This window comes from Schistocerca serialis, chromosome 6 (genome assembly GCF_023864345.2).
Source record: "Schistocerca serialis cubense isolate TAMUIC-IGC-003099 chromosome 6, iqSchSeri2.2, whole genome shotgun sequence".
In the NCBI taxonomy this organism is placed as follows: Eukaryota; Metazoa; Arthropoda; class Insecta; order Orthoptera; family Acrididae; genus Schistocerca; species Schistocerca serialis.
The window spans coordinates 347,714,921-347,742,221 of NC_064643.1; the positions used below are offsets into that span (position 1 = coordinate 347,714,921).

At 43.8% G+C, this 27,301-nt stretch overlaps 1 protein-coding gene across 1 annotated transcript in view; it reads left to right on the plus strand.

Moving 5' to 3' along the window:
* Window positions 1–225: 225 nt before the first annotated feature.
* The window catches only part of LOC126484040 (ejaculatory bulb-specific protein 3-like), a 52,328-nt gene continuing 25,252 nt past the window's right edge, over window positions 226–27,301 (plus strand). The window contains exon 1 of the mRNA XM_050107375.1: window positions 226–430. Within this exon, the coding sequence (XP_049963332.1) occupies window positions 238–430 (193 nt within the window). The 5' untranslated portion in view covers window positions 226–237. The remainder of the gene's footprint in view (window positions 431–27,301) is intronic.

A 27,301-nucleotide genomic window follows, 5' to 3' on the forward strand; every position in this document is an offset into this window, starting at 1 on the left:
CGGCGTCGCCTGATTTCGGAACGGGGCAGTTCCGCGACGGGGATGGGGCCTCGCGGACATCCGGCTGTAGCCGGGTCCTGGGCGCAGCTTCCGGGTGGCGCCCGCGCCGCGGCGCTGCTACCCCCTCCCGCGGCGCAGAATGGAGGGGAGGGGGAATCCCTCCCTCCCGCCGACTGACGCCTATAAGAGGGCAGCGCGCCGGCGCCCGGCACGCATTCGGCTACAGGAAGCGACAACATGCAGACACCGACGCTCGCCCTGTTGATCGTGACGGCGGCGCTCGCCGCCGCGGCAGCCGCCGACGACCGCTACGCGAAGTACGACCACGTGGACGTGGAGCGCATGCTGCGCAACCAGCGCTTCGTCAACGCCGCCATCAAGTGCCTGCTGGAGGAGGGGCCCTGCACGCCTGAGATCAGGGACCTCAAAAGTGAGTGGCCGCAGCACTCGTGTCTCCCACTGTCCAGACTACCGTTTTGTTACCTCTCACGTTAGATAAGAGGTGAACACCGACAGTAACAAATAAAGTAGACTTTTTTTCAACCTGTGTAGACCGTTCCCATTCGTCAGCTTCCTCTACATCGCTGATTGAACCCGTTGATCCATTCCATCTTCTTCAAAATTGGTCAATCCATCTCTTCATTGCTCTTCCCATAGATCTTTTTCCTCTTGGTTTGTACTGTTGTATCGTCTTAGTGATTCTTGCTTCTGGCATGCAGTTCATGTGTTTTTTACATCTTATCCGATATTTTATTTGTGTCAGTTGTGTTTTGCCGTGCAGCCTAGGGCGTCTTGTCATGGTTCGCGCGGCTTTCCCCGGCCGAGGTTCGAGTCCTCCTTCGGGCATGGGTGTGTGTTTGTTGTCCTTAGTGTAAGTTAGTTTAAGATAGTTTAAGTAGTGTGTATAAACATAGGGACCGATGACCTCAGCAGTTTGGTCCCATAGTCCTTACCACAAATTTCAGTTGTGTTTTGCGTATTCAGTTCAGCTCGAATGTCATCATTTCTCTTCTTAGCCGTCAATGCCCAGTAACGTTTCTAAGGAAGTTCATTTCTCAAGCATTTATTCTCTATTCTTCTCACTTCTTGAGGCTCCAGTTTTTGTATGCATACGGGGAGCAGTCTAGGTATACCCATAACCTCGTAGAACATCAGTAATCTCTGAGAACTTTCTTTCCCAACGTTCTGCATATAGTTCTACTGAAATAGATAACAAATATAGCTGGTTTTGTTCAAATGGTTCAAATAGCTCTGAGCGCTATGGGACTTAACATCTGAGGTCATCAGTCCCATAGACTTAGAACTACTTAAACCTAACTAACCTAAGGACAGAAAACAACACATCCGTGCCCGAGGCAGGATTCGAACCTGCGACCGTAGCGGACGAGCGGTTACAGACTGAAGCGCCTTGAACCGCTCGTCCACCGCGGCCGGCGCTAGTTTTGTATGTCATTGTTTCCATCACATGTAATATTGCACCCTAAATATTAACAGCTTGCTCTACTATTTGCTTCGCAAGTCAGATAATTACTCGCATGGGCTGATGTCATAAAAACGCCATTGATTTTGCCTTTGTTATGGATATGTTCTACTGTATTCTCTTGCTGCTTTACTTAAATTAAAAACAGCTTCCTGTTTGTTACTTCCATTCTGAAAATTACTTGGTCATCAGAAAAAAGCATTGTACTGACATCCATATTATTAGCAGCCTTGACTAACTCTTTAGATTATTTCAGCCACGTTACGTCTGCTGTCCGTTATTTTATTTGCATTTTGTTTTTCATACACAAACCCTGTACAGCTCTTATGATATGGGATGCCTCTCTTTCTTAAAATTCCCCACACCTTGTATCGATTTACTTTACCACACACCATTTCGTAGTCAATGAAGGTAAGACAAGTTGGTAAATTGAATTCACAGTGTGTTTTTTCTGTTAGTTGTGTCACAATGAAGAGACGGTCTGAATATGATCTTCCTTCGCGAAAATCATGTTGGGCATCTGATAATATACCTTAAGCGATTGGCGGCGGTCGTACTGCAATAAGTCTAGCACAGAATTTATAACATGTATTTGGAAGAGTAGTACGTCTCTCGTTCTGCTATTCATGTCGAGTTGCTTTCATATTTGGGCTACGTTCCACTTTTTAAGTATATAACCGTTTCAGTTCCCTATTATGTAATTGGAGTGACTCTTCGCTCACTCAAACTTCCCCCTAATTCTTTTGTTTATTTGTTAATTTATTTTTAAAGAGACTCTACACTGTTTTAATGCCGTTCTATAGCGCAGAATTTAACTTTTATTAATTAATTGTATAAAATAATTCTTCTCCTTCTCCATCCAGCGTTAAACCAGTTGGTCTGTTGAGACTTCTCGATCCATCTTCCTCCTTTTGAGTCTACCATTTCTTGTTCCTTTATGGATGTAGTGTAACAGATACTTTGGGATGTGTTCATCGCTCATTATTTCTCTATGTTCTTTTCGCTCCTCTCCGTATTCCTTAATATTTTCATTTCAGTTGTATATTCTTACATTATTCCAGATGGTCTCATGAACTTTCTCAAAAACTTCATCTCGGTTGCTTGCAGTCTGCTACTTGTTCAAGAGTTCATAATCTAGTTTTCACTACTTATAGTCCACAGGAAGCGGCTATAGCCTTACAAAATTTTAGAGTTGTCTCCTTTCTCACTTCGCCCCCCCCCCCCCCCAGCATTCTTTTTATGACGCTACACATTATATTGAACCTTTCAATCTTTTCAATATTAATTATGTGAACACACATTTTGTCACCGCCCAAGAATCAGAACTTATTAACTAGTTCAAAAATTTTGTTTTCTAATACAAATTTACATCTCAAAGTTTGTGAGCCTTGGAATGTCATGATCTTGGTTTTATTTGAGATATGCTTAAATAATGTTGCTTTGCTATTTTATACAATTCATATAGTTCTCTCTGTAAGTTATTTTCGTTATCCTCAGCTAGAAACTGGTCGTCAGCAAATATAAGAGTTCTGATAAAATTTCTTCGTTGGAAGTCTTATAATCCTTTTTTTTCATGCCCTCACAACGTTGGTAAAACAGAACAAAAAGTTGAAATTCGTGCCACGCAAAAACTAGCATTTCAGTTTTGAAAATAAGCTACTGTAACTGTAAGCAAACACGTTTATTAATCAAATGTAAGATAAGAAAAGAAATGTAACAACCGACTGAATGTTACTTATATTTATTTCAAAAACAATAATGTTGTAGATAATCAGCTTTAAAATGACAGTTTCGCTTAAACTTATTCGCTAATTGGTTTGCGTCTACACTCGATACTAACGACGATACTTACAACGCGTTCGTATTCAACTTGTCTTAAAATATTACATTAAGTGCTGAGCGAAGATAGAGTTAAGTTTTTAAAACGCTTACGATAGTCACTTGCCTTACTATGACAGCGTCGTGTCAGTAAACGCTATGGATCTTAGTACATCTTGTGCGTTTCTCCTACCAATATCTCATTAGCAAATACAGTTACATGAAAACGGTTGTTCCCAGGTTCGAGTGCAAAACCCAGATGCCTTGATTTGGATGAAATGAATGTGGCCTAGATAGTCTCTGCCATGCTGTAATAGGTTTCCTCTTCTCCGTTGCAGCTACGGGGGTGAGAATCCGTCATCTTGCGTTCCGTCCTTTTTAACCAAAACAGGTCTTGTTTGACATTCCGTTACTATCACTTGCACTTGGAATTTGTAGACATCGTCTCTCTTCGTTCTGTAGCCTCAGCCTTCTGAGCACTGTTAAGATTTTACTCCACCTTATATTGATGAACACTTTCTCTAAGTTCACAAATACAGTGAATATATTTTCTTCTCTCTGCCTTCGATTACCAATGCCCTCCATAAACATGTATTTGCTCTATTACTGAGCCCTGCTCTCGAATCACCCGTGAAACACGTCGGGTGCACACCGTCGTATCCACTGCACCACAACCACCTACACCTCGTCCACAGCTCATGGTCTCGTGGTTATCGACACGGTAGGCGCTGACCACCATCAAAAAAATCTGAGTCAAGTTTTCACGGATAGAATGTGAGATCGTCTGGCAACACCCCTGCAGAACTGCTGACGAAAAATTACGAAGGAACAGGTAGACAGACTGAAAAAGAGCAGTAAGCGTAGCTTCCGCTAAATCGCGAAGTCCCAAGTTCGATTCCCGACTGGGTCTGAGACTTTCTTCACTCGGGGCTGGGTGTTTGCGTTGCCTTAATCATTTCATCTCACTTCATCGACTCGTAAGTAGCCGAAGTGGCGTCGAATAGAAATATTTGCACCGTGGTGTCGAACATTCCCAGACAAGGTCTCCCAACCGTGACATACGATCATTTTTCACATTCAGCTCGTTAGTATCATCAAATCGTTTTATCTAAGATTGTGCCTCACTAGACTAAACATGGAGAACTTGGACATTTGATGATCCAGGCTGTACTCTTGGTCAGGGTTGAGACACTCTCCTCTCTAATGTCTAAATAAGTGACCAACAAAAATAAAGTTCAAACCAAGCGCAGTTTTTTAGCTTACATCCCTACGTATAAGCGGATAATTATTAGGGGAGTAGGATACGCGCTTAGTACCTGTTTCTTGCTTGTCCTTGATGAATTTCTTGCTCGTAAAGTATTGTGACTTACTGTAAAGAACAATGCTTCTTTCTGCTGAGTGAGATTGAGTTCAGTAATACAATTCTGACACTGGTTTGATCTGTTTCTTCATCAGCTGTTTTATTTTCTTCGTATCACTTATATTTCCATAGTATTCCACATTCATCATTGACCAAACTAATTTACAATCCAGCAGCTCATGCCAATTTCCAACTCTCTACTCCCTGACAGACAGACTCCTTACTACTTGTTAAACACAAATCAACAGTTCAGCGATCATAAAATACATCGATCTTTTACATCCAAAGAGTCTTATACAATTTACTATTTCTTTTCAAATATTTTCAGAATAAATCATAAAAATACGAATAATGACAATAATTTTAAATTATAATTGCAATTCCACTTTAATTTGGTAATGAATCTTGTTTTATTCGTATATATTAATTCAGTTTATGAACAAATATGAGTACAATTTGGTTTTCGATTTACAAGTTTTATTTCGCTGTCGTCCTGGACAGTCCTGATGAAGTTCGATCGCTTGCTGACTCTTATGTTGGCCATGTCTATGAATGACTTCTAACACCCAGAGTGTCTCAAACTACCACTTTCTGTTGATGGCATGGTCACGTTCCAGAAAATCAGGGAGAATGACGCTCTTGTATTCCCAAAAATGACAACTTTCTGCTGACTGGGCTCCACAACCTGTATAAAATTACGAGTGCTATTCGGGAAGTACGGTCCGATAAGGTACGAAATGGAAAACAGTGAAAATCCAATGAAGCGTTGCACAGTTGTGTGGGGCAGTGTTTCTGGTATACCCATCGCTTGCGTCGAGTCGCTCTTTTCAGTTCTGAGCGCACAGTGAGCACATCAAAATGCCTAGACAGTAGTGGCTCCCACCAAATTTGAATGCCAATGAGAAATGACGCCTGATTGCGTGAACCCCACACAACATAACTGTTATGCATTTCCTTCTTCATCATGACAATTCTGCACACTGCAAGGGCAATGAGGACGCACCGGCAGCATTTTTGATAGGAAACGTTTGATCACCCACCATACAGCCCGACTTGGCTCCCTCCAATTTTCATCTCCGCTCACGGGAACCACTGCCCATGAAGACAACATTTTGCCACAGACAACAAGCTGCAGATCAGTGTAGAGAATTGGCAGGCAGCGCAGATGGCTGCCTTCTACGACGAAGATATCCGAAAGTTTGTACAATGCTACGAGAAATGTCTCATTCGGAGGGGCAACTATGTAGAGGTTCAAATGGCTCTAAGCACTATGGGACTTAACATCTGAGGTCATCAGTCCCCTAGACTTAGAACTACTTAAACCTAACTAACCTAAGGACATCACATACATCCATGCCCGAGGCAGGATTCGAACCTGCGACCGTAGCAGCCGCGTGGTTCCGGACTGAAGCGCCTAGAACCGCTCGGCCACAGCGGCCGGCAAACTATGTAGAGAAGTAGTTGGCAACTATGTAGAGAAGCTAACAGGTGCAAATAAAAGCCGGCCGGAGTGGCCGTGCGGTTCTAGGCGCTACAGTCTGGAACCGAGCGACCACTACGGTCGCAGGTTCGAATCCTGCCTCGGGCATGGATGTGTGTGATGTCCTTGGGTTAGTTAGGTTTAATTAGTTCTAAGTTCTAGGCGACTGATGACCTCAGAAGTTAAGTCGCATAGTGCTCAGATCCATTTGAACCATTTTTTGCAAATAAAACATTTTTGATTTTCACTGTGGTTTCCATTTCGTGACCAATCGGACCTTACTTCCCGAATAGCTCTCTTATTAATATGGCATTTTTCCTTCATTTTGATATAATTGTTACACAAAAGTCTCCAAGCCTATCACGACTGATTTCGGACTCTATGCCCATTATCAAGTGATCAATAGAGATAACTGGGAACAACTAAGGAGAAATTTGCAAATTATCCCAAGGTTGATGAAACCAGGCTTAATTTCTAACAATATCCCGATGGCAATGAACTGCCGACTTAATTGCTCTTTTCTTTCACCGATATTGCCACTCCTTCCATCTCGTCCTTAAGCGCAGGCGCCTTGTCGCAACTTGTCACGTATCTGCACATGCCCTTGGCCCACGTCTCCATTGTTCTGTGTCGCATCGCTTCCTCAAAGGACACCGCCCTGGGTCCTGGCCCTTGCCATAAGCCAATGGTGCCAAGGTTAGGTCGCAGCCAAACGACCACACTGCAACCACACACTTGGCCGTCGTCCCATCTCAGCTGTTCCCTCGCGTGGAGGACATCCGAAATTCCGGTCCCAACCTCAATAAGAGAATTTCATTAAAATCGAAATGTATCAAAAGCATATTGTTGTTTTAATAGCCAACGTCATGCTTTGTATCAGTGGTGATCCATTCGCAATTGTAGTGAACGAAATGGCTCAGTGGTTTAGGCATTGAAGTTAATGGGATCACTGACCACACTGTAGAAGAATGGACGCAAGAGATGTTTCAGTGGAAACTGGAAGGATGTCATCAATGGAATGTACAGACTCTCTTATCACTGTGAAAGGTTACCGGCCGTTGTGGCCGAGTTGTTCTAGGCGCTTCAGTCCGAAACCGCGCTGCTGCTACTGTCGCGGGTTAGAATCCTGCCTCGGGCATGGATGTGTGTGATGTCCTTAGGTTAGTTAGGTTTAAGTAGTTCTAAGTCTAGGGGACTGATGACCTCAGATGTTAAGTCCCACAGTGCTTAGAGCCATTTGAACCATTTTTGTGCAAAGGTCAATTGAGACCAGAGTTCTTGCATATTTGTTTTGTACTTTATTGTGTAAATACTGGTGCGAATTGCATATGCATATCCATACCATTGTAATGAATTACCGTGCTGATAAATACACTCCTGGAAATTGAAATAAGAACACCGTGAATTCATTGTCCCAGGAAGCGGAAACTTTATTGACACATTCCTAGGGTCAGATACATCACATGATCACACTGACAGAACCACAGGCACATAGACACAGGCAACAGAGCATGCACAATGTCGGCACTAGTACAGTGTATATCCACCTTTCGCAGCAATGCAGGCTGCTATTCTCCCATGGAGACGATCGTAGAGATGCTGGATGTAGTCCTGTGGAACGGCTTGCCATGCCATTTCCACCTGGCGCCTCAGTTGGACCAGCGTTCGTGCTGGACGTGCATACCGCGTGAGACGACACTTCATCCAGTCCCAAACATGCTCAATGGGGGACAGATCCGGAGATCTTGCTGGCCAGGGTAGTTGACTTACACCTTCTAGAGCACGTTGGGTGGCACGGGATACATGCGGACATGCATTGTCCTGTTGAAACAGCAAGTTCCCTTGCCGGTCTAGGAATGGTAGAACGATGGGTTCGATGACGGTTTGGATGTACCGTGCACTATTCAGTGTCCCCTCGACGATCACCAGTGGTATACGGCCAGTGTAGGAGATCGCTCCCCACACCATGATGCCGGGTGTTGGCCCTGTGTGCCTCGGTCGTATGCAGTCCTGATTGTGGCGCTCACCTGCACGGCGCCAAACACGCATACGACCATCATTGGCACCAAGGCAGAAGCGACTCTCATCGCTGAAGACGACACGTCTCCATTCGTCTCTCCATTCACGCCTGTCGCGACACCACTGGAGGCGGGCTGCACGATGTTGGGGCGTGAGCGGAAGACGGCCTAACGGTGTGCGGGACCGTAGCCCAGCTTCATGGAGACGGTTGCGAATGGTCCTCGCCGATACCCCAGGAGCAACAGTGTCCCTAATTTGCTGGGAAGTGGCGGTGCGGTCCCCTACGGCACTGCGTAGGATCCTACGGTCTTGGCGTGCATCCGTGCGTCGCTGCGGTCCGGTCCCAGGTCGACGGGCACGTGCACCTTCCGCCGACCACTGGCGACAACATCGATGTACTGTGGAGACCTCATGCCCCACGTGTTGAGCAATTCGGCGGTACGTCCACCCGGCCTCCCGCATGCCCACTATACGCCCTCGCTCAAAGTCCGTCAACTGCACATACGGTTCACGTCCACGCTGTCGCGGCATGCTACCAGTGTTAAAGACTGCGATGGAGCTCCGTATGCCACGGCAAACTGGCTGACACTGACGGCGGCGGTGCACAAATGCTGCGCAGCTAGCGCCATTCGACGGCCAACACCGCGGTTCCTGGTGTGTCCGCTGTGCCGTGCGTGTGATCATTGCTTGTACAGCCCTCTCGCAGTGTCCGGAGCAAGTATGGTGGGTCTGACACACCGGTGTCAATGTGTTCTTTTTTCCATTTCCAGGAGTGTATCTTATGTTATTTGATTTTCAAACAGCTGAGCAAAACTGAACGTACGCAGACATTTCGCTCTTTACCTATTCTGATCAACACTAAACTGACATACAATAGTTTTAGCGCAACCCAATCTGACTTTCAACAATCCCTAAAAAAGAATGGCCCTGACTAACAATAACCTATACCTTTCATGAATTCTTGCCTTACAAAAATCTTCGTTACTTGAACTACTGCAATACAGCGAGCGCCAATACTGCCAACTAAATAAAAGATTCTAACTACTGAAGGGACTAACTACTGATAGGCATAGTTAGCAAATGAAAGATTTCGATAGAGAACAAACAATGTATTTACCTTAATAGTGTTCAAAAGTCATTATATATATATATATATATATATATATATATATATATATATATATATCAGTTCATGACATTCAGTCTTACAAGTTTACTGTCTCTGATGGACACGCGTCCAGATCATCCGCTCTCAAAACTCCGCCATCTCTCTCCCCACATCCACCACTGCTGGCGGCTCACCTCCAACTGCGCAACGCTTCGCGCTGTTAACACCCAACTGCACAACACTACAATAGAGAATATTTCAACAATGCCAACCAAGCACAGACTGCACACAGCACAGCCAGTGATTTTCATACAGAGCGCTACGTGGCGTTACCAACATAAAAACCTAAACAGCCTACTTACACCATAAACCATAATTAGGCTAAGATCCTCGAGACATCCAGATTAACTTCCCTTGGTTTCTCCAAATCGCTTCGGAGTGGTTCGCTTGAAAGAATGTAGCCTATTTCTTTCTCATTCTTCTGAATTCCGATCTTGTAGTCCGCCACAGCACGTCGACGACATGTCCCTTCCCTCCTTCCGTATTTGTCAATTGGACCATATTGTGCTAGAATTTCCAGGGCACCCTTAAATTACTTTAGACGAACGTCTCCTACTAGCCCAATCTAGTCCAACTGGTCTAGTGTTCAGCACAGTTTCTTTATAGATAAGAGTAAGACTATATGGTTCATCCTCCCTCGATTCGACTCTTACCAGCATTAAGTATGTTATGACTACTGCACTACTACCAGTAATTTTGAGACTACTCAGTATAACTAAAAACTTCTTAAGTGCATCTTCCATATTTTGCACAATAAATTTCGGTGCAATCCTACATTAACAAATTCATTTCTGGTGTAATGAATTCACGATACGGTAGACAACTACGTGAAATAAGTCTGGGGAGGATAAATGGAATAATGAGTCGTAAATTAAGATATTGTATTAATTTGCACAGAGAAGCATATGGTGGAAAGGTGAGGAAACTGCCATCAGTGAATCTCCTCTGTTAACTTCGAGTTCCTTTCCCAGTTCACAACATATCTCAGGCATACGTAGAGGTATAGAAGTCTTCAACTTATTTCTCATTTCATCAGATCTCTCTTTCATTGCTAGTAAGTTCTTTTATCCGTAGGACTTACACCACTCAATTACGCATCGATACAAATGTTTAAAGGGGAGACTCTACGATAAGTCTCTCAAATATTCACCAACTGTTTTTATTTTTTATGTTATCAGTCCTCTGATTTGATGCGAACCGCCACGAATTCCTGTCCTGTGCCAACCTCTTCATCTTAGAGTACCACTTGCAACCTATGTCCTCAATTATTTGTTGGACGTTTTCCAATCTTTGTCTTCCTTTGCAGTTTTTACCCTCTGCAGCTCCATCTACTACCGTGGAAATTATTATGTGATGTCTCAAACCGATGACCTACCATCCCGTCCTTCTTGCTATCAGCGTTTTCTATACATTTGTTCCCTCGCCGGTTCTCCTCATTCCTTATCTTACCAGTTCACCTAACTTTCAACATTCTTCTGTAGCACCGCATCTCAAGTGCTTCGATTCTCTTCTGTTCCACTCCATGATTCGCTACCATACAGTGCTGTGCCCCAAACAAACATTCTCAGAAATTTCTTCCTCAAATTAAGACCTATGTTTGATACTAGTAGACTTCTCTTGGCCAGGAATGCCCGTTTTTGCCATTGGTAGTCTGCGTTCGATGATCTCCTTGCTCCGTCTGTCATTGGTTATTTTGCTGCCTAGGTAGCATAATTCCATAACTCCGTCTGCATCGTGATCCCCAATTCTGATGTTAACTTTCTCGCTGTTCTCATTTCTGCTACTTCTCATCACTTTCGTCTTTCCTCGATTTACTCTCAGTCCGTATTTTATATTCATTAGACTGTTCATTCCATTCAGACATCCTGTAATTCTTCTTCTCTTTCTCTCAGGATAGCAACGTCATCGGAGAATCTTATCATTGATGTCCTTTCAGCCTGAATTTTAATCCCACTCTTTATCTTTTATTTCCGTCATTGCTTCTTCGATGTACAGATTGAATACAAAGGGAGAAAGATTACATACCTGCCTCATACCCTTTTTAATCCGAGCTCCGATACAAAATGTTTAAAGGTGAGACGCTTCGATAAGGCCCAGGAACTGGATTATAGAAATACTATCGTTCCACGTATTTCTACAATCTAAGTACAAGCCCTCAGCTTTGCGTTGTCTATTGATCGATTATGTACCTTCGCCGTCAAGGACGCTAAATAGATCCCAGCTAAAGAACAACGTCTTATTGGGAGGCAACCTAATTCAAATCCCTTGCGTGTAAATAATGCAGCTCTAAACAGAAAATGGTGATAGATTCCCCAACCTGAACGTCAGTATCTTGAATTGAATTCTAAACCACTCAGAGTTTATTGTGGGGAGTGTGAGGTATACTTTACCGCGATCCATTCGCTTTTTGAAGAATTGAAGCCTGTTGGCGGGATCTCTTGGATTTAAGGTAGAGGCTATATACTTCTGCAACTAATTACGTTGTTTTGTTCCCAGGCAGCTGAAATTAAAAAAAAATGGCTCTGAGCACTATGGGACTCAACATCTTAGGTCATAAGTCCCCTAGAACTTAGAACTACTTAAACCTAACTAACCTAAGGATATCACACACACCCATGCCCGAGGCAGGATTCGAACCTGCGACCGTAGCAGTCCCGCGGTTCCGGACTGCAGCGCCAGAACCGCTAGACCACCGCGGCCGGCAGCTGAAATTCAACACTTACACAGTTTTATAAATCGATTCCGTTGTCATAGTCACTAAACCATCTCGGCTTTGAGATAGCCACTCCTATTGTGAGAGAAATTTTCAGCACTAGAATCTGGCCGCAATAGGGAAGACAGGTGGCAGCTTACGATTTCTAATCGACAAGCTCGGCGCTAGTCTTCGCCACTATCATCATCGTCATCAATAGCAGCCTAATGCTATAGAAATATTTCCCCGAGACTTTTCTATGCATTACTTTTCTTAGGAAATTTATGTATACGCTGCGTTTGTGTAAGGCAGAAACTGTTTTCTTTCCATAAACGAGCCTGAAGACTGTCATCCGGCGGCCTCCCGCCGCTGCAGTCGACTAAGAGTGGGTCAACGGCTTGGGCGCGGCTGCGCACGTGGCACCAATGTCACCTCTACGCGCTTCACGTGCCCTCACCTAGTCTACACGTGTCCTAACGCGCTGCACTTGTTGTCGACCCGACGCCCTACATGCTTTCCATTGTCACTGACTCTGTTTACTCCCAACTTATCGTACGCATCACAACGAGCTGAGTCATCTTGTTGTTACCGTGCATAGTAGCTAAATGGCATCAGGAATCGCTTTGATTGCTTGTTATGCAAACTATTGGTGCAAATATCAAATTTTTGGAAGGTGTTAGTTAACTGATTTGGAACTACTTACTTCATTTCAGTAGTAGAAATTATTTTTGGTTTTTATCGCCCACTTGAGTTTTCTGTGTTAACAGTGTCCTTTTCAGATACTTTTACTCGCTTGTTCGTTATATATTTAATTACTGGAAATATCAAAAAAAAATTGTAATATTTACTTAGCTACTCTTCGTTTGTATCTATAATGACTATGTTTCGGTACACTGCATTGTTACTGGTCTGCTTAACACATCGTAATCACTTAGTTCTTCATAGCCGATTCAGGGCTGTAAGAGTCCTTGGTACTGCGAGTTTTTTTATGTCATCCAGTGACTCACATATGTTCAGAAATAAAAAAACGACAGTAGATACTGTGAAATTTATAATAACGAAAATATCTGGAATAGCGAATCGTGTGGCAGTAACTGGTAAAAACATGGATATGATGGACTAAACTATTAAACATATTGCTAAATACGAACGTTATATCGAATGTGAAGATCGTAGTTGTTCGTTCTGTTTAGCAACATACAAGGTAAGTTATGAAGAAATAAGTGGATTTAAATAGAAGGAAGGCGTCTATTACATATTTTGAATATTAATGATTAAAATCTTGTAAATAGTTCTGTTCGTGCCAGATCTTCGCACTGATTTTTGGTCGCCCGTAATGTTTCGTTCGCTAACTTACTGCAAGATGGGCTGGTATAGACTTATAACCCTTTGTTTTCCTTTAGATTTAAGTATGTGATTACTCCGTCTATTTACCTTTCATCTTCGTTTTATTCCGAAGTGCCAGAGACATTTTATGTGGTCCTTTCCCCACTCTTTCGTCCCTTCACAACCCCACCCACTCTCATACCATTTCTAGCATCCTGTTGTTCGTATTCTATTTAAACGTTCTTTCCACTTTATTACCTAATGCCTTATTTCTTCTCTTATTACTTTACTTTGAATTCTGCATCATGGAGCATTATTTCATACACTTTTTTGATATAATCTTAGCGATGTTCGCGGAGCTTGTGTTTCTGTTCCCACGTTGGTGAGGATAACTTCAAACACAATAGGCGAAGAATTGCTCCTACACGGTTTCAAACATTCGTTGTATGAAATACCTTGCAGACTGAAAAAAAACTAGTTAAATCCTAGTTACCTGTCCAGTTGACACAACAAACAACGGGGATATCCGTGACGGCGTGGCAAAACATTTATGTGACGCTTCCGTGCTTGCAGATAGATGTTGAACAGTTTCTGTTAGTTTCAGCTATTGCCTATAACGTATAAGACATTTATCCGAATTTAAAAGAAAAAAAACTCAACATTCGTTCCAGTTATTCGTTCTTCATTCGAATATGTTCAGTTTATCATCCTCTACCATGCTGATGTTAAAGGTTTGCTACAGTCTGTATGTAGATGGAATAAGATATCTGATGATTGACACTAATTTAGTTACAGACGAGTTATTTATTCCCTTGATCAAAAATATCGAAGAAAACAGGCGTAGGACAACTGACTGAAGCAAGTAGGTGGTCGGACTCCATAAGAGGCCGACAGGCTGCGTCACGCGTTACGGGTGGCTAGGGTTTCCCAGACGCAACAGCGAACGCCCGCTGCGGCCGGAATACGGAATGAATCCCCCGCAACGAAAGTGAAAGCCTGCGGTTCCGGTCAGGGGGCGTCCCAAGTTGCACCAGACGACAGGATTGCGTCACCGCCTGAGTAGACGTACACAGACCCGTTCGTTTCGTAAGTGCATTGACTCTTACTGCTTTGTGTCTCGTAGGCGGTGTTACTCACCAACATTTCGTTCTCGCCTTTAGTAATAACTAGAAGAACTAGTAACTACAAATTAACAGAACGCTCTATAAAGTCTCAGCAAATTGATGATATGCTATTAGTATCACATTACTATCAGGGGCGTTCAATATGCAATACAACACTTTTTTTCTGAAAGCAAGTTGTTTTTATTCAGGATTCCGTTATGTCACATTATTCACCACTATTTTGGCCAGAAGACCCTCTTTTTCAACACAATCTCTGTTCAATGCGACGGTTTTACGCCACCTTACTGATAGGGCCTGCATGCACGCATGGTATCGCTCTGCTGTCGACGTCTTGCTGCATCAGTGACCTCCCCATCAACCACGTAATGCTTCATGCGATGTGTATCCTTCATTTGGCCAAACACATGGAAGTCGGAAGATGCGAGATCCAGGATGTAGGGTGGATGAGGAAGAACAGTCCACTGCAGTTTTGTGAACTCCTCTCGGTGGCGTAGGCTTACGTGAGGCCTTGCACTGTCATGGAGAAGGAGAATTTAGTTTACATCCGTTGATCACTTTGAATGAGAGTGTCCGCACGTTCAAACATTGCAGGAGTTACAGCTGTGTGCGGCCGGCCGGCAGATCGGACAGATTTGCGCAACCTTGTTGCGATGATGACAGGTGTCTCCCCCAACGACTCATCGTGGTTTTGTTTACTGCCAGGTCTCCATAGACATTCTGCAAGCGCCTCTGAATATCTGCGACGCTCTTGCTTTTTTTCTCAAAGAAACACAGTGACAGTTCTCTGCTTGGATCGCGTCTGCTTTACAGATGCCATTTTGATTGGTATGTATAGCGTCGCCCCCGTCGCAACTTCATGAAACTGCAGGGGCTGAAGTGGGAACGTTCCACAATGTCTCACAACAAATTACACATATTTTCAACCGAAATTGGGTGAGAAAAAATGTGTTACATTACTTATTGAACGCCCCTTCTACGCTGATGAGCTAAAACATTATAACCAGATGCTTAATAGCGTGTTGGTCCACCTCTGGAACGCAGTACAGCAGCATTTCTGCGTGACTGCAGTTGATCGATGAAAGGAGGAAGTACAAAAATGTTCCGAGAGACACGGGAACACAGCAGTACAAGTCGCTGAGGAATTAAATAAATAGAAAGTGCAGGGATGCTAAGACGAAATGGCTGCAGGAAAAATATGAAGATATCGAAAAATAAATAATTGTCGGAAGGACAGACTCACCCTACAGGAAAGTCAAAGCAACCTTCGGTGTCATTAAAAGCAAGGGTGATAACATAAAGAGTGCAACGGGAGTTCCACCGTTAAATGCAGAGGAGAGAGCAGATAGGTGGAAAGAATACATTGAAAGCCTCTATGAGGGGGAAGTTTTGTCTGACGTGATAGAAGAAGAAACAGGGGTCGATTTAGAAGAGATAGGGGACTCGGTATTAGAATCAGAATTTAAAAGAGCTTTGGAGGGCTTAAGATTAAGTAAGGCAGAAGGGATAGACAACATTCCACCAGAATTTCTAAAATAACTGGGTAAGTGGCAAGAAAACGACTATTCACGTTGGTGTGTAGAATGTATGAGTCGGGCGACATACCATCTGACTTTCGGAAAAACATCATCCACACAATTCCGAAGATGGCAAGAGCTGATAAGAGCGAAAATTATTACAATCAGCTTAACAGCTCATGCATCCAAGTTGCTGACAAAAATAATATACAGAAGAATGGAAAACAACATCGAGGATGCACTAGATGACGATCAGTTTGGCTTTAGGAAAGGTAAAGGCACGAGAGAGGCAATTTTCACGTTTCGGTTAGTAATGGAAGCCAAACCAAAGAAAAATCAAGACACTTTCATAGAATTAGTCGGCCTGGAAAAAGCATTCGACAATGTAAAATGGTGCAAGATGTTGAAAAAAGTGTCATCACCTCTGTCTCTACGCTATTCATTTGTGGAACACTACCTTAGAGACAGAAGTGATGACACTCTCTGCAGGACCTGACCATCATTTTGCAGGACAATGCTCAAGCACGTACAGTGCAAGCCGTTATTGATTTGTTTGACTGATGGGGCTGCTAAGTCCTATACCACCTACTGCACTTCCCTGACTTAAGCCCTCGTGAGTTCAGCTCGATTTCTAACCTGAAGGAAACACTTCACGGCATTCGCTTCAGAACTGCTACAAAATCGTCGGCCAATAGACCGCGCCGCTCGAACTGTCAACACAACTGGCACTGCTTAGAGTATCCTACGACTTCCACATCGCTGGTAACGGGTTATATACAATGCTGGTGACTACTTTGAAGGTCAGTAAAACTTTGAAACACATATCTATTTTGTACGAGCTGTAGATAAATAGTTGCCACTATTAAAGTTCCAACCCTGCTGTGAAACACTTCCGCCTGCACTAGTAGGGTGAACTGCCACAGATCGCTGTCACTCTGCCTTACAATACTGATAAGCCTCTGACCTCCATGTTCTGTGATGAAGCTTGGACGTCCAACACCTTCTATCCTGCTCGATGTTTCACCGACTTTCAATGACTTTCTATAGGTGCTCACGACAGCAGCATGCGAACAACCGACCATCTTCTCCATTTCGGAGGTAACCTCACTAAAACTGAAGCTTTTTTCGACACTCAATTCATTTTCTTTTTACAGTAAATAGTTAAAGTTCATTTTTGGGGTCCCGTTTTGATTTAATCGTAATACACAACATATACTACTGAGAGCCTACTGCATTCTCCAGTTGATACAGACAGTTAAAAAGTGAATTTCGATATTAGCTTCGATTTCTTTACGATCAATTTCGTTTTGTTCGTACTGTGTATCGTGACTCCCACTACAGATGTAACGTTTTTTCCGGTACTCGATTCGTTGTCTTTCTGATAAACATGTCAAAATATTTTTTTCGTGAAAACCGTTTCGATTTACTACCGATACATACATGTACCCGTACTGCGTACAGTAGTCCCCCACTTGCTCTGTACAGCTAAAGTGCACTTTTAGATACTAGTTTAGAGTTTATTACAATACATATTTCATTTTTGGTTCGTACTATATATCGATATCTCTATGACAGTTGTAGAGATTCTCCCTCGTTTCTCGATTTGTGTCTTTTCCAAAAAATCCATTAAGTTTTTCTTGTGATAACTATTTCGAGTTAATACCGGTAAATACACATATTCTAACCGCGTATATCGTAGTCTCCACGTGGGCAATGTAGCTAAAATGTACTTTCCGATACCAGCTTCGATATTTCTGCGGAAACTATTTAGTTCTTACTAGATATCGAGGTCCCTAAAAGTGACCTATCTGAAAAGGTCACCTGTCTCTACTCAATGGACGTCCACTTGCGGTCTTGACCCGCAAATCGCAGCCTTCGTCACCAATGAAAAGCAGTCAGCAAGCGTGTGCATTAACCACGTGCCTGCTGCGGAGGCACATACGCAGCAACATCCGCTGAACAGTCGTTGAGGAGATACCCTTGGTAATCTCTTCGTTCATCTGGGTGCGGCCAGTTGCTTAACAGTTGCATGTCTATTCGCCCGTACACATCGCTGCGGCCGTGGTGCACCACAGTTGCCGGTTTTGGATAGCGCCATTTTGCCATGTACGGTACATTTTAACCACGTTGACACGCCGACAGTTTACAAATGTATTTGTTCACAAAAGTTTCCACCCTTAGCCGGAAAGCGAATGATCATACACTTTTGGACATATGATAAATCGCTCCATTTCCACCTTACGACAATTGCACTGTTTTCCGCGTAGCCTCCGCCACAAGCTTTAGTTACCCTCCACTGCTAGTGCTGCCACCTACCATCTGTGCGTGGGTACTGCACGTGGGCGTCGAATATAGGCGCTGGTCAGATTAATGCAACTGACCGTGTATATTGGAAACCCCATACCACTGTCTCCGTTTGAGGTTATACAGGGTGTTACAAAAAGGTACGGCCAAACTTTCAGGAAACATTCCTCACACACAAAGAAAGAAAATATGTTATGTGGACATGTGTACGGAAACGCTTACTTTCCATGTTAGAGCTCATTTTATTACTTCTCTTCAAATCACATCAATCATGAAATGGAAACACACAACAACAGAACGTACCAGTGTGACTTCAAACACTACAGGAAATGTTCAAAATGTCCTCCATTAGCGAGGATACATGCATCCACACTCCGTCGTATGGAATCCCTGATGCACTGATACAGCCCTGGAGAATGGCGTATTGTATCACAGCCGTCCACAATACGAGCACGGAGAGTCTCTACATTTGGTTCCGGGACTGCGTAGACAAGAGCTTTCAAATGCCCCCATAAATGAAAGTCAAGAGGGTTGAGGTCAGGAGAGCGTGGAAGCCATGGAATTGGTCCGCCTCTACCAATCCATCGGCCACCGAATCTGTTGTTGAGAAGCGTACGAACACTTCGACTGAACTGTGCAGGAGCGCCATCGTGCATCAACCACATGTTGTGTCGTACTTGTAACGTCACATGTTCTAGCAGCACAGGTAGAGTATCCCGCATGAAATCATGATAACGTGCTCCATTGAGCGTAGGTGGAAGAACATGGGGCCCAATCAAGACATCACCAACAATGCCTGCCCAAACGTTCACAGAAAATCTGTGTTGATGACGTGATTGCACAATTGCGTGCGGATTCTCGTCAGCCCACACATGTTGATTGTGAAAATTTACAATTTGATCACGTTGGAATAAAGCCTCATACGTAAAGAGAACTTTTGCACTGAAATGAGGATTGACACATTGTTGGATGAACCATTCGCAGAAGTGTGCCCGTGGAGGCCAATCAGCTGCTGATAGTGCCGGCACACGCTGTACATGGTACGGAAACAACTAGTTCTCCCGTAGCACTCTCCACACAGTGGCGTGGTCAACGTTACCTTGTACAGCAACAACTTCTCTGACGCTGACATTAGGGTTATCGTCAACTGCACGAAGACTTGCCTCGTCCATTGCAGGTGTCCTCGTCGTTCTAGGTCTTCCCCAGTCGCGAGTCATAGGCTGGAATGTTCCGTGCTCCCTAAGACGCCGATCAATTGCTTCGAACGTCTTCCTAGCGGGACACCTTCGTTCTGGAAATCTGTCTCGATACAAACGTACCGCGCCACGGCTATTGCCCCGTGCTAATCCATACATCAAATGGGCATCTGCCAACTCCGCATTTGTAAACATTGCACTGACTGCAAAACCACGTTCGTGATTAACACTAACCTGTTGATGCTAAGTACTGATGTGCTTGATACTAGTGCTTTAGAGCAATGAGTCGCATGTCAACACAAGCACCGAAGTCAACATTACCTTCCTTCAATTGGGCCAACTGGCGGTGAATCGAGGAAGTACAGTACATACTGACGAAACTAAAATGAGCTGTAACATGGAAATTAAGCGTTTCCGGACACATGTCCACATAATATCTTTTCTTTATTTGTGTGTGAGGAATGTTTCCTGAAAGTTTGGCCGTACCTTTTTGTAACACCATGTATAGCTGAAGTACACTCATGCTCATAAATTAAGGATAATGCTGATACATGGTGAAACGACGCTCTGGCGGGCGGTGCATTTGACACGCGGTCGTCGCACGGTGGCGCTGGCAGCAGTCCACATAAGCAGAGGTGTGTTGGTGCATGGTAGAGTACAGTGCAGGGAGTAAGTGTGCAGACGTTTCCAGACGTGCTAATGGTGACTGTGTGTTGAAAATGGCTCAAAGAACACATATTGTTGACGTTATGAGGGGTAGAATACTAGGGCGACTGGAGGCTGGTCAAATGCAGCAGGTTGTAGCACGGGCCCTTCGTGTGCCACAAAGTGTGATCTCAAGATTATGGCAACGATTCCAGCAGACAGGAAACGTGTCCAGGGGCTACAGTACGGGACGTCCACAGTGTACAACGCCACAAGAAGACCGATACCTCACCATCAGTGCCTGCAGACAGCCTCGGAGTAGTGCAGGTTGCATTGCTCGGGACCTTACCGTAGCCACTGGAACAGTTGTCTCCAGACACACAGTCTACAGGCGACTGAACAGACACGGTTTATTCGCCTGGAGACCTACAAGATGCATTCCACTGATCCCTGGTCACAGGAGAGCCCATAAAGCCTGGTGTCAAGAGCACAGTAAATGGTCATTGAAACAGTGGTTTCAGGTTATGTTCACAGACGAGTCCAGGTATAGTCTGAACAGTTATTCTCGCCGAGTTTTCATTTTGCGTGAACCGGGAACCAGATACCAACCCCTTAATGTCCTTGATTGGCACCTGTATGGAGGTCGTGGTTTGATGGTGTGGGGTGGGATTATGACTGGTGCACGTACACCACTGCATGTCTTTGACAGAGGAACTGTAACAGGTCAGGTATATTGGGACGTCATTTTGCACCAGTATGTCCGCCTTTTCAGGAGAGCAGTGGGTCCCACCTTCCTCCTGATGGATGATAACGCACGGCCCCACCGAGCTGCGATCGTGGAGGAGTACCTTGAAACAGGAGATATCAGGCGAATGGAGTGACCTGCCTGTTCTCCAGACCTAAACCCCATCGAGCACGTCTGGGATGCTCTCGGCCGACGTATCGCTACACGATTTCAAACCCCTAGGACACTTCAGGAGCTCCGACAGGCCGCTGGTGCAAGAATGGGAGGCTATACCCCAGCAGCTGCTCGACCACCTGATCCAGAGTATGCCAACCAATTGTGCGGCATGTGTACGTGTGCATGGTGATCATATCCCATATTGATGTCGGGATACATGCGCAGGAAACAGTGGCGTTTTGTAGCACATGTGTTTAGGGACGGTTTTCTCAACTTACAGCTCTGTGTCGTGTGTGTTCCCTATGTGCCTATGCTATAGCGACAGTTTTGTGTAGTGCCACGTTGTGTGGCACCACTTCTGCAGTCATCCTTAACTTATGAGCATGAGGGTATATTTCCCGATACTAGCAAAAATTTATTTATAATAGCCTAAAATACTTATTTAGATCGTACTGTGTGTCTTGAGGCCCATAGCAGCTGTACAGCCTGTTTCCACGATTCTAAACTGATTTTCTTTCCTATTTATACATTGACGTTTGTGAAAAGTGCAACACCGAGAAGTAATTACTCGAACAGTGCCACACTTCGAAGTGGCGACGGGCGTGCAAGCAAATCGTGATACGTTTTGCAGCGAGATGAGGTACACGTAGCCCGAGCAGAGCCCTCTCGTGTCGGTGCGACAGTGTCTATGTTGCGCCTAGTTTAGTCGGTGCAGAGCTGTCGCACAAGGTGGAAACAACATAGTGAGTGCCCGTATGCCCCGTCGACGTCAGAGGGAGCCATATCGGCATGTGAGCGAGTTAGAGCGGCGCAGAATGATCGGGGTCCGGCAAACGGGGTTGTCATACCGTGAAATTTCGGCCAGCACAGTGACGCGTTTGTGGAAGCAGTGGACAGAGGAAGGTCGTACGCAGCGACGAGTGGGAACTGGACCACGGGACATGACCACAACACGGGATGACCGTCATCTTGTCCGCAAGGCCATTACGAATCGTACAGCGTCATCCACAGTGTTGGCTCATCGCTGGATCACTGCAACAGGTGTGAACTTGTCTGCATCGACGGTTCGTCGCCGTCTCCTGCAGGTTGGACTGATTGCACGCATACCATTACGTCGGCTTCCGTTGTCCAGAAACCACAAGCTCCTCCGACTGCAATGGCCACGTGAACACTGTCACTGGGGTGCTGGGTGGCAACATGTAATCTTTTTGAAGAGTGCCGCTTCAACGTATCCTATAGTGATGGCCGCATACGTGTCCGGCGGTACCGTGGTGAGCGCAACCTGGAGGACTGCATTGTGGAGCGGCATAACGGACAAACACCAGGTGTGACGGTTTGGGGCGCCGTTGGTTACAACAACCGATATCGCCTCGTAAGTATTGCGGGCACTTTGAACAGCAACCGGTACCTAACGGAGGTTGTGGAGCCTGAGGTACTCCCCCTGATTCAGGTACCTCCACAGGCCGCATTTCAACAGGACAATGCCGTGCCACATATTGCGAGGAATGTACAGGCCTTCTTCGAAAAGCGACGGGTACCACTGCTTCCCTGGCCTGCTCGTTCGCCAGACATGTCGCCCATCGAACATGTCTGGGACATGGTTGGTCGGCACCTGGAGCGTCACGGTCCTCCAGTAACTGGTGTCACCGATTTGTGAGATCGGATACAACTTCGTGGAGGGAAATCCTCAGTAACGTATTCAGAACCTTATTGATTCAATGCCACGGCGTATAGCAGCTCTAATTGCAGCGCATGACATGTACAGATTTGAAAAGGTGATTATTTGTTACTTGTCATGTTCCAAACCTGATGTATTAAATTAACTGAATTTATGCGTTTACTTCTTGGTGTTGCAATTTCCACAAACGATAGTGTATGTTATTGGCCATAATACGCGTAATTCGAACCGTTTCTATCAATGTATTAAATTGTCTTCATCGTAGGTGGCTATGCACCTTTCAAAAAACGCCAATAATATGACGTTATAATTGCCATGTTGTTCGTCACGTTTGTTGTATGTCCAGTACGTCGCTGATCAAAGCAGGCGGCTAGTATGAAAATGTTCGCTTTATTCTAAGAAAGATGTGGTTCTTCGTGCTCTCTTGACTTTGCGGGTTCGTCCATTTCACTGCTGTTGCTTGCCATTGCGCGACATGGAACGCAAACAGAAAGGCTTTTAATCACGCTGGCGCAATTTCAAACGCTTTAGGACTTCGAACAGTGCGGTTACGTTGGAACCCGTGGCTGCACGTGCAGGCAGCTGACGAGAACTCTGAATGCGAGTCACGCATACACGTGTGGCGGCTGTCCAGCTAAGGAGAGGCTGCTGGCGTAGCCACGCTTCTGGACCTGGGGACGGTGTCGGTAACCTGCAGCCGAAGCCACGAAAATTCCTTTCTCCTCCCACTTAACATTCAGGTGAGCAGAGTCGAAGCACTAACTTGGTTTGAACGAGATTGAAGCGAGTAATCTGACTCTCGCATTATCAAGGAACTATTTGTCGTAGCTTAGTATTGCGTCACTATTTTTCTTTGTTCTATAACCCAGTCAAAAATCTTCACTTAATGTTAATTAGAACCGAATCCCTTGATATAGGCCGAAATCTCACGTCCGGCAGACACAATGATTGGCGCAGCGGAAGGAAACACAAAGGGAACAGGCTGTACCACGCTCCCATTGCTGTGTTGCTAGTGGGAGCCGTCCAACCAGTTACTGTCAAATGCCGTTGCTGAGGTCTTCCGTCAGAAGACCGGTTTGATGCAGCTCTCCATGTTACTCAATCAAGTGCAAGTCTCTTCCTCTTTACGTAACTACTGCACCCTACATCCATTTGAACCTACTTACTGTAATTAAACTTTCGTCTCCCTCTACAATCTTTACTTCGCACACTTCCGTCCATTACCAAATAGACAATTTTTTGATGCCTCAGAATGTCTCCTATCAACCGATCCCTTATTTTAGCCAAGTTGCACCAAAAAATTTTCTCCCCACTTCGATTCAATACCTCCTGATTAGTTATCTTTTCTGTCTACTTATTATTACCCCCTCTTCTGTAGCTCCATATTTCAGAACCTTCTAGTCTACATCTACGTCGACTGCTGCAATTCATACTTAAGTGTTTGGCAGAGGATTTGTTGAACAACTTCCCCACTACTTCTCGACCATTCTACTCTCGAGTAGCACTTGGGGAACAATGAAATACAGTTCTCTTTGCGAGCTCTAATTTTTGTTATTTTATTAAGATAATCATTTCTCTCTATGTAGATGAGACATAATAAATTATTTTGGTATTCGGAGGAGAAATTTAGTGACGGATATTTCGCGAAAAGATCCTGCCACATTGAAAAGCGCTTTTGTTTTAATGATTATCACCTCAACTAACTTCAAATTCGTGACACTCTCTCCCCCATTTTGCGATAATACAAAATGAGCTACACTTCCTTGAATTTCTTCGATATCTCTGGTACTCCTATCTGGAAAAGATCCCTTATCATGCAGCAATACTCTAGATGAGGACGGACAAGCGTAGCGTAGGCAGTGTCTTCAGTAGATTTGTTGCACCTTCTCTTCTTGTCTAAACTGTTTATCGTCGATGTGTCATTTCTGTACAATGCTACATTCCAGGAGGATGCTTCAGAAAATACTTCCTAATATTTTAATTTATACTCCACGTTAACAAATTTCTTCTTTTTTCAGAAACGCTTTTCTTGCTATTGGCAATACTCTCCTCTACTTCTGTCATCCTCAGTTATTTTGGTCCCCAAAATACAGAAATTCATCTACCACTCTCATCGTCTCAATTTCTAACGTAATGTGCTTAGTATTGTACAATTTAAATCACCAACACTCCATTACACTTGTTTTACTTTTGTTGATATTTATCTTTTGTAGACACGAACAATTCCTTCTAAAAAGTTTGCCATGCTTGTTACTTCATTTATTCAGAACCCAAACTGATCTTCTCCGACGTCGGTTTCTATTAGTCTTTCCATTCTTATGTAAACACAATTAGTGTTAGTATCTTTCAGTCATGACTTGTTACACTTTTTGTTCGGTAATATTCGACATGTCAGCACTTACCTCCTTTTAAATTGCAACTTTTACATTCGTCTTCAAAGCTAGAGTTGCTTCGCCTGTTCATTGTCTTGCGTATGAAGAATTGGTTTGTCATGGGTCACACAAGGTTCTCAGTCAAACTACCCCGATTAAGGCGAGCGATCACTTTTTCGGAGAAATCGTCGAGTGACATTAATTTAGCAACCGCCATTCATTCGTTTGAGTGGTAGTAATAAATTTTACTTACAAGCTGAGTCTTACAAAGAAGAAAATAGTAACGAAACACTGTTAATAACGCTAGAGCCGTTACTGGTTTCAAACCGATGGATTTTTCTTCAGGCAGCCGCTCACGTTTAGATCACATTTTTTGTTGTTTACATTACTTGTCGGTTGTTTCCCCCTTGCGACAAAAGGTCTTTGGGGTACTGATGCCCTACAGCAAAAAACTAAGAGAGGAACGGGCTATTTTACTGCAATTGTACCTAATAACGAACGAAAACAATATAAACAAATCTCTAAGGTAGAACTGAGTTAGTTATTGGTTACTTACATCGGAATTCCTGCGTCACTATGCTTCGCTGTTGACTGCTTGTATTCCTCATATAGTAAAAACATATAAACAACACGTTTTTATTATATATAAATACCTACGTGGTGTAGAGCACCACACACACACACCATATTCATTTTAACTGACTCAACTGTGGGTTCTTGTTGAAACACTGTAAACTAACTAAACAACTTCTCTTTTTGCGGTGTTTCACGTACTTTATTACGCTTATTGCACATCCTAGGTTTCGGGTTATAAGCCCATTTTCAAGTACATTACTGATTCCAAAGATGATAAAGCAAAGATAAACATCATGATTAGGAAAATATAAATATCACAACTTCTTCGATCCTTGGCTTAAGGCAATGTTCCGCAAAGACCCAATCAGGAACTTCAATCTCCGGCTTCTATGATGTTCTTGTAACCTGGTGCAGATTGACCTCCCAGTCTGTCCAATGTAGCAAAATCAACACTCCCGGCATATGACCTTATAAACCCCACTTTTTGTGATGGCTGGTTGTTTGTCTTTTGCATCGAACAAGCAACTATCAACAAAAACCACAAATATTTAATGGATGCAGAAGTCTTACAGACAGAGAAAAACGGTCAAAACTCAGCCAATTATAAATTATAGAAATTAAAAAACATTAGAAAATTCATTTCAATTATTCGCCTCTTTTAGATGGTATCACAATTCCTAGATAGAAGCAAAACTTCGGGGCTCAGTCCATGAGTCGATAAAAAGTTCTAGGTTGACGCATAACTTTAATCCTGTGTTTAGTCATGTTAGCGTAGTTGTTTAATTGTGTAATTCCGTGTGTAATTTGTCAAAAAATGGTCACTGAAGTAATTTTACGCTAAGCCAAGGATCTATCATTAAGAAGTTGAGATATTCATCTTTGCCTAATAACCATGTTTATCTTTGCTGTATCATCTTTGGAATCAGTAATGTACTTAAAAATGGGCTTATAGACCGAAACCTAGGTTGTGCAGTTATCTTAACAGATGTCCTATCATCCTGTCCCTTCATCTTGTCAAAGTTTTCCACATATTCCTTTCCTCCCATTCTGCTCAGAACCACCTCATTCCTTACCGTGTGAGTCTACCTAATTTTCAACATTCGTCTGTAGCACATCTCAAATGCTTCGATTCTCTTCGGTGCCGGTTTTTCCGCAGTCCATATTTCACTGCCATACAACCTGTGCTCCGAACGTACATTTTCAGAAATGTTTTCCTCAAATTAAGACCTTTGTTTGATACTGGCAGATTTATTTTGTCCAGAAATGACTTTTTGCCAGTGCTTGTCTGCTTTCATTTTCCTCGTTTCTCCGTCCGTCTTTGGTTATTTTGCTGCCTAGTTAGTGGAACTCCTTAACTTCCTCTGCTTCGTAACTATCAATCCTCATGTTAATTTTTTCGCTGTTCTCATTTCTGATACTTCTCATTACTTTCGTCTTTTTTCGATACACTCACAATCCATACTCTGTACTTATTAGACAGTTCATTCCATTCAGCAGATATGTACTTCACCACTTTCATTGAGCATAGCAATGTCATCGGCGAATGGTATCATTGATAGCCTTTCACATTGAATTTTAATTCCACTTCTAAATCTTTCATTTATTTCCATCATTGCTTCTTCGATGCGCAGTAGGGACGAAAAACTAT